The sequence below is a fragment of the Leucoraja erinacea genome, chromosome 14 (assembly GCF_028641065.1).
Source record: "Leucoraja erinacea ecotype New England chromosome 14, Leri_hhj_1, whole genome shotgun sequence".
Lineage (NCBI taxonomy): Eukaryota > Metazoa > Chordata > Chondrichthyes > Rajiformes > Rajidae > Leucoraja > Leucoraja erinaceus.
In genome coordinates this window covers 55263080-55275162 of record NC_073390.1, presented here as the reverse complement: position 1 = coordinate 55275162, position 12083 = coordinate 55263080, and the positions used below count along the sequence as shown (strand labels likewise).

At 40.0% G+C, this 12083-nt stretch overlaps 1 protein-coding gene across 6 annotated transcripts in view; it reads right to left on the bottom strand.

Annotated features, from left to right (window-relative positions):
* Positions 1–127: 127 nt before the first annotated feature.
* The window catches only part of gigyf2 (GRB10 interacting GYF protein 2), a 114286-nt gene continuing 102330 nt past the window's right edge, over positions 128–12083 (bottom strand). For all 6 annotated transcript variants that reach the window (XM_055646466.1, XM_055646470.1, XM_055646467.1 and 3 more), the window contains 5 exons: positions 11739–11935; positions 8957–9111; positions 8467–8636; positions 6963–7110; positions 128–2039 (listed from right to left, as the gene is read on the bottom strand). In XM_055646466.1, coding sequence (XP_055502441.1) covers positions 1972–2039; positions 6963–7110; positions 8467–8636; positions 8957–9111; positions 11739–11935 — 738 coding nt within the window. In that variant the 3' untranslated portion in view covers positions 128–1971. The remainder of the gene's footprint in view (positions 2040–6962; positions 7111–8466; positions 8637–8956; positions 9112–11738; positions 11936–12083) is intronic.

Below are 12083 nucleotides of genomic sequence, written 5' to 3'. Positions count from 1 at the left end.
CTCTGAGATTTAGTGACATCGGCAAATGCATTGCGAAAAAATGTTCTTTTAGATAAAAGGAGCAGCTGCCATACTGAGGTATGCAGATGGTGTCAGTAATGTAGATATCACAAGAGAAACAGTTCAAAACCTGTATACAAATTTTATTGTGCAGAATATGTTTTCAATGTTTTTAAATTTCAATTTTTAAATAAATCATGCATTTAAGGACATGAAATCCTTAGTGCAAACTCCAATATGGCTAAACAAGTGGGGTCCTTTATTCCAGTACATTTTAAGCATGGCCTCAACACAATGGAAGAGGGTTCTTGCTACTGTCACTTTATTAGCAGACAAAATACCTGCAGTTAACAAAAGTAAAAAAACACCTTAACAAAATTAAGGCTGCATTGCTTTTGCTATGAAGTTTGATTTGCTGCCCTTCCCGATAATTTGTATTTAACTGGAACAAATGCCCATAAAGTGTTCAGGTGCATAAAGCATGGAAAGGATAACTAAAAGTGGCATGCGGTGACTTATAATGTAGTGCCAGGGTGGTATGACCTTGTTTACGCCTAAAATCTATCCCTCCCTTAACACCATTCACCTGCCAATTGAAACTTTGCTACTGTGGACAATTGTGTGAAAGGATAGGTTGTGTCTACTTTAAAAAAAAAATCCAAATGAATTAATTTGAAGTGTTGGAAAACCATTTAAAGCACTGGCTTTAGAAAAGTGACATGAAGCAAGCAGTGACAGCAAGTCAGTTTCACTGCATTTTCTTTCATTCAGAATGCACTCTAGAGACATGTTCTGTGTATATAACTCTGTTAGTCTAATATTTAGCATTACGTTTGTACAGAATCTTATTTTTTTTTTAAAGTGATTCAAAACATGTTTCTCAGAAACTAAGAGAGTCCTTCAGTCACCAAAGGGTCAATTACCCAAGTTCCCTTTCAAAGGGAATCTTCTGTATACCTAAATACAGTATGCTGCAAACTCAATGTTGCACTGATAATATAACTGATGGTATACAGTAGCTGCAGCATTTTTTCCATAGTCATCTTCATGTTGTATAAACAGATTTTGATTAGGCCAAGATGCTGTAAAACAATTAATTTTGAACAATTTTAAAATACAACCTGAACAAGAAGTGGATACAGCTTCTTTTTATGAGAGAAAGCTCCTTACTGGACACTGGCCTGCCATGCATGTTTTAACAGTAAAGTAACATTTCTTACATGTCTCCAGTTACACATTGCAGCCTTCATGCAGCAACTGCATAACTAAGAAAAACTCAATTTCTGGACACTCAGAAATATTTTAACCAACTTATTATTGATTTATAGCTGCATATCTTGAGACGGCTATATTGTATTGAGTATTGCAAATATATTAATTTCAAAAAACTGTACAAGGCCAAAAAATTGTATATCTTCTCAAAAGGGGCAAGAAAAGATTAGTTACTCCGCACAAATACTGAATGGATATCCTTACAGTATCCAAACCATCTTTAATACATCTCAGTACTAAACCAAGCACTTCAACATGTGTATTATAGAATTATCTGATAGATACATTACTGCCAGGATTGCTCTGTAATGTTTAACCAAACAATGGATGTTAACATGACCAACATTGAATCGATCCGTTAATCATGTATTCTGAATAAAATCCAACAATAAACTGATAAGGGAAAAAAAGTGTTTAGAGCTGCACCATTAATATTACACTATAGAACCAGTGATTCTATGCTCAGAAACAAATGAGTTGGTGCAGAGCCCTTTGTAGTGGCTGCTTAGTGCTTGAAACATGATTGCATTACAAATGAAGGGGCCACAACAAGTAAGTGTGTTGAAGTACTAACGACAGACATGAACTCAAGGTAACAGATTTTTTTTTTTTTTAATTAATTAACTGATATTGGTTGATGCATTCAGAATTCATGATTAACATTTTTTTTTAAAAATAAATAAAAGAGTTTGCTTGTGTTCAGTTGTCGTCAAGTGTCTCAATTTCTCCCATGTTCAAGCGCTCTGAAGAAGCATTTACAGAAAAACCTGCACAGAAGAGGGAAAAAAAGCGACATATATTTATTTAGCCAAAACTCCCAAATATAATTCTGGCAGTTTGTAGCGTTGGCAACTAATCTGTCTATTAGCTGGTTGTTTTTTTTAAATTGAGCAACCATCTGAGTAATCATAACAAAGTTATTCTCAGATAATTTCATCCAAAATGATTCCAATCATTCATTCAGTTTATTTTAAACGGTCTGCTTTCAATATATTGGTGACATAATGATTAAATTGTCACACAAATAATACCAGGACACAAGTTCTGCTCATGAATTTAAATTCAGTTAATGACCTAGAATCTGGGGAGAGGAAAAATGTCAAATATTTTGATTATGAAACTGACAAAGTGTTGTAACACATGACCTTGGGCCCACCGAGTCCACACCAACCATCACTAGTTCTATCCTACACACTAGGGGGAAATTTACAGAAGCCAATCAACCTATACGCCTGCACGTCTTTTGAATGTGGGAGGAATCCGAAGCACCCAGAGGAGAACATGTGCTCACAGGGAGAACGTACAAACTTCATCCAGACAGCACACATAGTCAGGATTAAACCCAGGTCACTGGTGCTATGAGGCAGCAACTCTACATCTGTGCCGCCCTTCAACAAAGAAATTTGTCATTGTCATCTTGACAGTCTGGCCGATATGTTACTATGGGCACATCCCTGCTGGTTGCACCTCTGAAGTGTCTCAGAAAGCCACTTAGAAGTATCATTAACACTGTGTCGCAGCAGAGGAAGAATGGAAATATCCTGGCGAGCCATCAAGACAGGTTCAGAGATGTTTAAAAAATAGCATAAACGGGCAAAGAAATAGTGCAGCAAGTCCTGAACAACGACTCCGGACTCCATGGCATCTCATGATATTGGGTCATATATGGGCAAGAAACCTCCAAGTTATCACCTGCTGTACTCCGCAGCTGACAAACCAGTACTTCTCTATGTTGAACAATAACACGGAAGAAACTAGCACGGGTAAAGGCCGAACACAGGGTTGGGAATTTCAACATTCACTTTTAAAAGAACTTGGTGGGACCTCACTGATCAAGTTGGCTATGTCTTGAAGAACATGGCTACCAGACTGGTTGTGCAACAGATAAATGAACCAACACAAGGATGTTTGATCTTATCCTCATCAATCTTTCAGTGGCAGATATATCTATATGAGAAAACATTGGTAGGTGATCATTCGTCTCTCCCTTTGATAATAGTTACATCCTCGCAACCAAGTCTCGTTTCACTGTATTGTGTAGCACTACAAATGAACAATATACAATACACAATAGGTACAGGAGTAGGCCATATGGCCCTTCAAGCCAGCACCGCCATTCAATGTGATCATGGCTGATCATCCAGTCAGTATCCCGTTATTGCCTTCTCAGATTCAGATTCAACTTTATTGTCATTGTGCAGTGTACAGTACAGAGACAACGAAATGCTGTTAGCATCTCCCTAGAAGAGCGACATAGAATATGAGCAATAAATAAATATATTTACGTGCATAGTCATAGTAGTGCAATTAATTTTTTCCTGGTGGAAGGATTGTCCGGGGGGGGGTGATTGGCCATTCTCCCCATATCCCCATATCTTCAAAAGCCCTATCTAGCTCTCTTTTGAGAGTTTCCAGAGAACCTGCCTCCAGGGGTAAGCCATTTAGAACGGAGATGAGGAAACACTTTTCCACACAGATTTGTGAGTGTGTAGAAATCTCTGCCACAGAATGGATTCACAACAGATTTGGCAGTACAATCACGTGGACCTTCATCAGAAGTAGAAGTGTACACCAGCACAATTTATAACTGTGGTGTGCACATCCTTCCTGCTACCATTATTATCAAGGCTGGAAGCAATAATGCTTAATAGAATGCAGGGCATACTGTAAGTCACATCTAAAAATAATTAAGTTCCAGTCTTGTGAAGCTGGAGTTCTACTTTCTAGGAAACAATAACAGCATTGACCAGCAGAACCAATTGACTACAAGACCAAAGAATAACTGGGGGTCAAGAATGATCCTCAGTCCTACAACACCTAGTCTCAAATTGCAGTTAACATTGAATAGCTTGCAGAGGAGGTGGTCCCCACGGACATCCACGTTAAACTGTTACAGGGCTCAACATACAAGTGCTAAACACTGGCACCTCTGCAACCACATTCACTTGGTAGTGTTCAATAGATGATGCATCTTAATTTTCATAGGAGATCCTTATCATCATTGAAGCCACACCAAGTATTTTTCCAACCAATCCGATTCACGTCAAATGCTATCAGGAAATGGCTAAGAACCCTGGATATAGCCATGGCAAAGGGACCAAACAACATCCTAGCTGCACACTGAAAAGCTCCAGATGCTGCTGGACTTCTAGCTAAGCTGTTGCAATAGTATTATATCACCTGCATATATATATACACGTTCACACACACATAACTAAGCATATAAAGTGCAATAGGCTATTAAAGTTCAGATTTTTGTTCGAGTTGGGTTTAATAGTCTGATGGCTGTGGGGAAGAAGCTGTTCCTGAACATGGACTTTGCAGTCTTCAGGCTCCTGTACCTTCTACCTGAAGACAGCGGAGAGATGAGTGTGTGGCCAGGATGGTGTGGGTCCTTGATGATGCTGCCAGCCTTTTTGAGGCAGCGACTGTGGTAGATCCCCTTGATGGTAGGGAGGTCAGAGCCGATGATGGACTGGGCAGTGTTTACAACTTTCTGCAGTCTTTTCCGCTCCTGGGCGCACAAGTTGCCAAACCAAGCCACGATGCAACCGGTCAGCATGCTCTCTACGGTGCACCTGTAGAAGTTAGAGAGAGTCGTCCTCGACATACTCTCTGTAATCTGCTCAGGAAGTAGAGGCACTGATGTGTTTTCTTTATAATTGCTTCAGTGTTCTGGGACCAGGAGAGATCTTCGGAAATATGCACGCCCACGTAAGTTACACATCAAGGCAGCCAGAGTGTGGCAACATGATTCCTTGGTAAACTGAAGTTAGTGTGCATCCCAAAAAAAACACACCAGTAGATGGGGTAATACTCACACAATGGGAACATCTCATAGGAGTTTCTTAGTGCAGCAGCCACGGCTCAAACACGGCCAACCTCATCAATAGACCTGAAATCTGCACTTAACAGAAATTCAGCTGGGATAGCCACACAAATACCAAGGCACCAAGAGCTGTCCAGTGCCTCCGTTTCCTGTAGCAAGTGGCTTACTTCTGACATTCTACATCCACAGGCACAAGTATGATGGAATATTGACCATTTGTCAGGATGAGTCAATGAAAGTAAAAAAAGCTCAATGTCATCAAGGACAAAGTAGCCCCCTTTATTGGTATTCCACCAACCACCAGAAACTTTCATTCTTTTAGTGGATGCTATAAGAACATTCAAAAATAGAACCAGGAGTAGGTGTGGACCTATGAGCTGTTTATTTCTACTGTTTGCTTTCCGTTCAATAAACAATTTTCAATTCATGATAGTATTCAGCAAGATCATAGCTGATCTTCAATCTCAATGGCTTTATCTTGCTCCAAATCCTTTGATTCCCTTAATGTCTAGAAATAATCATTTTAGTTTCGAATGAACAAAGTGACTTAGCGTCCACAGTTCTCCAGGATACAGATCATTAAAGTATCGGGGCTTGAAGAAATTTCTCGTCACTCAGTCCTAAATGGTCTATCCTTTATACTTTGAGCTCCACATAATACAGGGCCTAATCTTCTCAATGTCTCCTCATGTGGTAATCTGTCAACCCTGGAACCAATCTACTGAATCATCAATGTGTTCCCTCAATTGGCAACAAAACTGAATGCAGTCCTCAAATATTGTTTGCACCTCAGTGGTATGAACCATTGACTTCTCTGTCAGGTAGTCCCTACTTTCTCCTCCCCTTCTCAGCTCTCCCTCAGCCCACTGGCTCCACCTCTTCCTTTCTTCTTCGTGCCCCTTCGTGCCCCCCCTCCCCCCCCCCCCCGCACATCAGTCTGAAGAAGAGTTGCGACCCAAAACGTTGCCTATTTCCTTCGCTCCATAGATGCTGCCTCACCCTCTAAGTTTTTCCAGCATTTTTGTTTACCTTCGATTTTCCAGCATCTGCAGTTCCTTCTTAAACAGTCCTCAAATGTAGTCTTACAACCTCCTATATAATTTCAATAAAACATCTCTATTCTGTAATCAAATCTTCTCATAAGACCAACATGCACTTGCTGTACCTGTAAGTTAGCTTTCAGTGACTAAATGTACAAGGGTCTCTTTGAATATTGACATATCCAGCTATTTACAATTCAAAAACGATCTGCTTTTCCAGATGGTTTGATATTCTTTTACCCCCCACTTCATTTGCCACGTTCTTATTATTCACTTAACTTTTCTTCATCCCGTTGATGACTTTTCTATTTCTCCATTTTAATCCTCCTGCCTATTCAGAATTTCATGTAGTTTTTGTTATCACCAGCAAATTCATAAATGTAACATTTGTTGCCCTCAATCAAATCATTAATTTTGTTTTTGAATAACTGAGGGTCAAGCAATGATCCTTGCAGTAATCACCAATCACCACCTGCCAACCTGATGAGGGCACAGACTGGGGACAGAGTGGGAGGGGGGTGGTCAATCAAAATGGCAGCCAGTTGGAAGCTAAGGGTCATGCCCGCGGAGTGAGCACAGATACTCCACAAAGTAATCACCCATGTTTTGTTTCTCCCATGTAGAGGCGACCACATTGTGAATAACAAACGTGGTACACTGGATTGGAAAGTTGGTTATTCTAATTTTATTAAGTTAATCGATTATCATCTACTGGCCACCAATGGTCTTCAGTGATTTGTTACAGAACTTTGTTGGACATAATTGAATGCAAAACTGTTAAATACACGGTAACAATATGGCAGTGAAAATTAAGTACTAACCTAGGATGCTGGGATCAGCACGTATCATTTTCTGTTTTTTCTTTCGCTTTCCAGACTGTACACATTCAAAATTTGGCTGCTGATTTCTGCTGTGATTTGATGGATAGATGGACTGCAGACCTGTTTGATTTTCAGAACATCCTAAATCCTAAAGCAAAATCAAATTAAATATTGACACTTCTCTAAAAATGATTAAACAATGCTTAGCTTTTAAAGTAACAAGTTATCTGTTGAAAATTCTTTATGTTTTTGTCTGCTTTGCCTATTTGGATTTTTGTTAAAATGTTTCCTTACATTAAATTATTCATTAAATATTTTTAATCAACTTCCACTGGCCACTGAAGACCTGAACTGTTTTGCCCTTTCAAAAATCACCAAGTGGAAAGTTACAGGATTAGTGGTACTGCAAAATACTTTTTTTTATATAAAGGAGCTATTGCCAAAATAAATTAATGTTATGCTGACTGTTGTGAAGGAAACATTTCTGACCAAAACTATTTTAACTCCCGAAATTATGCTTGCATAGTGCACCAGTGTTAATTAGAGAGTTGTTTTATATTGCTTTAAGCAAAAAGACCATGAGACATATGGCCATAATTAAAAATAATATTAAATGTATACATGTCTTTTGGATGGAAATTCTGGAGGTTGAGCCCTGGCAGCTGCTTGGACAATCCTGAATTAAATTTGGGGATGTCAAGATGCCCAAATTGGAGTACAGCTGGAGGAGATGATAGAGATAAGGAGACTGAAAAAGCATTGTAATGGTGCAAGGGCCACACCTGGAGTATTGCGTACAGTTTTGGTCTCCTAATCTGAGGAATGACATTCTTGCCATGGATGGAGTACAGAGAAGGTTCACCAGATTGATTCCTGGGATGTCAGGACTTTCATATGAAGAAAGACTGGATAGACTCGGTTTGTACTCGCTAGAATTTAGAAGATTGAGGGGAGATCTTATAGAAACGTACAAAATTCTTAAGGGGTTGGACAGGCTAGATGCAGGAAGATTGTTCCCGATGTTGGGGAAGTCCAAGACAAGGGGTCAAAGTTTAAGGTAAGGGGGAAATCTTTTAGGACCGAGATGAGGAAAACATTTTTCACACAGAGAGTGGTGAATCTCTGGAATTCTCTGCCACAGAAGGTAGTTGAGGCCAGATCATTGGCTATATTTAAGAGGGAGTTTGATGTGGCCCTTGTGGCTAAAGGGATCAGGGGGTATGGAGAGAAGACAGGTACAGAATACTGTGTTGGATGATCAGCCATGATCATATTGAACGGCGGTGCAGGCTCGAAGGGCCCAAATAGCCTACTCCTGCACCTATTTTCTATGTTTCTAAGCTGGCAGACTGAACAGATGCTTAAAAATTAGACAATGCAAAATGCAATATCAACTCGTCTTGGATCAGCTATGCCATTAGATAACTGATAACTAACGAAAACTAAGTACATTAGACATCACCACAGTTTCTACAGTTTTAATTCCAATATTTAGTTCACCAACCTGCTGCTGCTGCAACTGTCGTTGTTGGGTCGTTTTCTGTTTGGCACGGCGTCCAAGAAATTGTTTACCGAATTCCTTTGTTTCTGGGGTATCACCAAGGTAAGCTCGGATATAATCATGGACTTCATAAGGAGATTCAACCTCCTTTAAAAAGGAGACAAATGTAGGAACTGGAGGAACATAAATAAAATCTCAGTGGATACTTAAACCCGATTTCTTTCCATATAAGGATTACAATGCCGTCATATTTGAATGTAAATTAATCCTTATTTTCGCAGAGGAGTCTAAAACATACAATGCTAAATTTGCCATTGACATTCTACAAACCTACTTGCAGTATAATTTTTAACCATATGAAAATACTAAATTCTTAAAAAATATGAAAACATGAAATCATAAATTTAAAAAGTGACTGAAACTGCTGTGCTTCAATCTTTTGGCAAGGTTTCTAAAAACAATGTAATCATTAATTGTGTAAATCAGTTCTCACCATCCAAATTATTAGCTGTGTTTAGAACTTGCAACATCTGCTCACACCATAAGGTAAATCCATCTTGTGCCTTATTCGCACCCTGAAACAACTTCATTAGCTTTTCTTCCTCTTCAGCTTTTTTATTTGGTTTGTTCTGAACTCCATGAGACTTTCTGAAATAGCAGGTTTAGTATTACGTCGTGTACTGATAAAAAAAATGTTGATTAAATTATTAAAATATCTCAGACTTTCAACATCAGCTGATTTTTGTAAAACAGGTGAGTATGTCGGAAGCAGGCCGTGGAGAGAGGCAAAAATCATTCACCTGGAAGGTTTAGAGCTTTCGAATAGCTATAAGTCCCAAGCTGCTCCAAGAAATATAACAACAATGGAGTCAGTCGGTGATTTATGAAATGAAACTATATTGGGGCAGGGAATTTAGGATGGAGTTGAAATGCATGGAAGAGGGATGCGATGGGTTAGAGGATATAAGCTGAAAGTTATTCTTGAAACTTTAGATTTCCTTTCCTATTTTAATAATACACGCCTGCAGAAAGGTTTAACATCCCATTCAGAAAGGAATGTAAAACAAATCTAAATGTGATTTACAGGAAGTTAGGTCTCATTCCTCTACTTACCTATGACGTCAATACTGCACAAATATTAACAACAGTAGATTACTGCTAAGCAATAGGTTTGGAGTTGAGCACGCTAATTGACTAATGAAGGAATTCTTGCACAATCACTAATATTGCTCACAATCACAAAAACATAAATACCATACCTTAGATATTATTCCAAAGAACAAATATTTCTGCTACTTAAAATATATGACTGGTGAATCATAAGTAAACATTACAATATCTACATCCCAAGCTTTTAATTTAGCACTCGACCAAGTGGGACCCGTTGGGCCCTGTTCCCCCAACGTAATATTCCACCAATCACCTGTTCCCCCAACGCAACCCGTTCCCCATCGCAATATTCCACCACTCACCCGTAGCCCCCCAACTACGCAGGCATGGCTCATTTCCCCTCATCCTCCAACACTCCCTCCCCTCCTCTTCACCCTCTCCCTCTCCCCTCCCGCTCCCCACCTTCACTCCCTTTCCTTTCCACTACGCTCAGTCACACCCTCCCATCCTCCATTGCCCCTCTTCCCTCCTTACCCCCCACCTCGCCCTCTTCTATCCATTTAAATAACATTAAACAACAATCCTCCTCGTTTCCTCCCCCACTAACTCCCTCTCCTTACAACAATGTAACATATCTCTCATTTCAATGCTGTCCTGTCTTTGTGACCATTGTGACAGTGGAGCACTGCTGACGGACAGGTTACATAAATGAGATCCTATTGTGACGTTATATCTGTAACTGCCACTGCAACTTCAAGTGATTTTTCTCAAACTGGATTTTGTAAAGTTAAAAATGTGAATAACTTGTAAAATATACCATCAATCTGAACGTAACTTGATACTCACCATTGTCCTGTGGTGTGGTGTAAGGTGGCCAAAAATTGTAGAGCTATTGTGTACCGTTTTGGTGTAACTCGGGGCATGACTACGCAGACTCACAAACGAAAGTTTTGGTAATATATGCTAGACCAAGTGGGTCCCTGCCACACGGGAGGGCTGGTCCCCAAACGCAATATTCCACCACTCATCCATAGCCCCCAACTGCACAGACGCGGCTGACGGGTTCCCGTTGTGACGCCAGAGATCCCCATGTTGACACAAGTCAAGGCAGCCCTCTCCAACTGCGCCTCACCATCCCTCTTCCTACCCCTATCCTCCTCTATTCCCCCTTCATCCCCCAACACTCCCTCCTCCTCCTCTTCACCCTCCCTCTTCTCTCCTCTCTCCTCCTCCCCTACCCCTACCCTCAGTCACCATCTCCTTCCATAACATCTCTCCCCTCCCTACCCCCGTCCTCTCCTTCTATCTCCCTGCTCCCCCACTCCTCACCTCTCCCCTATCCCACTCCCCCACTAAGCACAATTTTTAAATAACATTTCTACTCCTCCCCTCTCCCACTCCCTCCCTCTCCTTACAACAATGTAACAAATCTCTCATTGCACTTGGAGGAACATTGTTGACGGGCAGTTTATGTAAATGAGATCCCATTTGTGACATCATAAGCTGCTAACTGCCAGTAGAACACTGCTGAGGGGCAGTTTATGTGAATGAGATCCCATTGCGATGTCATAAGGTGCTAACTGCCAGTGCAGATTAAAGATTTTTTTCAAAGTGGGGTTTTGAAAAGTAAAAAATGTGAATAACTTGTAAAATATAACATCAATCTGAATGAAACTTGATACATGACACCACAGGACAATGGTGAGTAATGTGGCCCAAAATTGTAGCTCTATCGTGTACCGTTTTGGCGTAATTCAGGGCATGACTCATAGGCACACACGCACGCAGACTCACAAACAAACAAACAAGATGAGAATTTTAGAGATAGATATAGACAGACAGACAGACAGACAGGCAGGCAGACAAACAGACAGACAGACAGACAGACAGTTATCAGAAAAGAAAGGAGTATTAAAGGTTTTACAGGAATCTTATAGGGCTTTTAGAAAAAAACTATTATTTCTGCAATTAACAGAGAAAACAGTCACCAAGGCAACTCCTGTTCAATATTGCTCATTGTTATTGTTATTATTACTATAAGCAGTTGATTCCCCAAACAAAACATTGCACAATAATATCATGGTGTGCTGTAGATACTGTGTAATTTACAAACTATGTAATTTTAAATTATAATAGGATTGTGGTTAAAGTATTGGTTTTCTTACCCAGGGTTAGGATTGTTCTTATTACTTTTGGAACTCTGGCTTCCCACTTCTTTCACAGCCTCATCCCAGAAGCCAACATTTGTGTTCTTGTTGTCTGGAGCACCCCAGACACTGCTTATGTCTGCTCCCCACTGGTTGGTAGGACTGGTGTTTACTGAGCCCCATACAGAAGTAGCGTTAACAGATAAACTGGACTGCTAAGATAAAACAAGAAAAGGCACCTTAATGAAAAGCAATAAAACAGCACATGATGAATACCTGAAATAAAAATAGAAACTGTTTGGAAATACAAAGCTAGTCAGGCAGTAGCTAGGTGGAGAGAAAAAGATTAACTTGTCAGATATT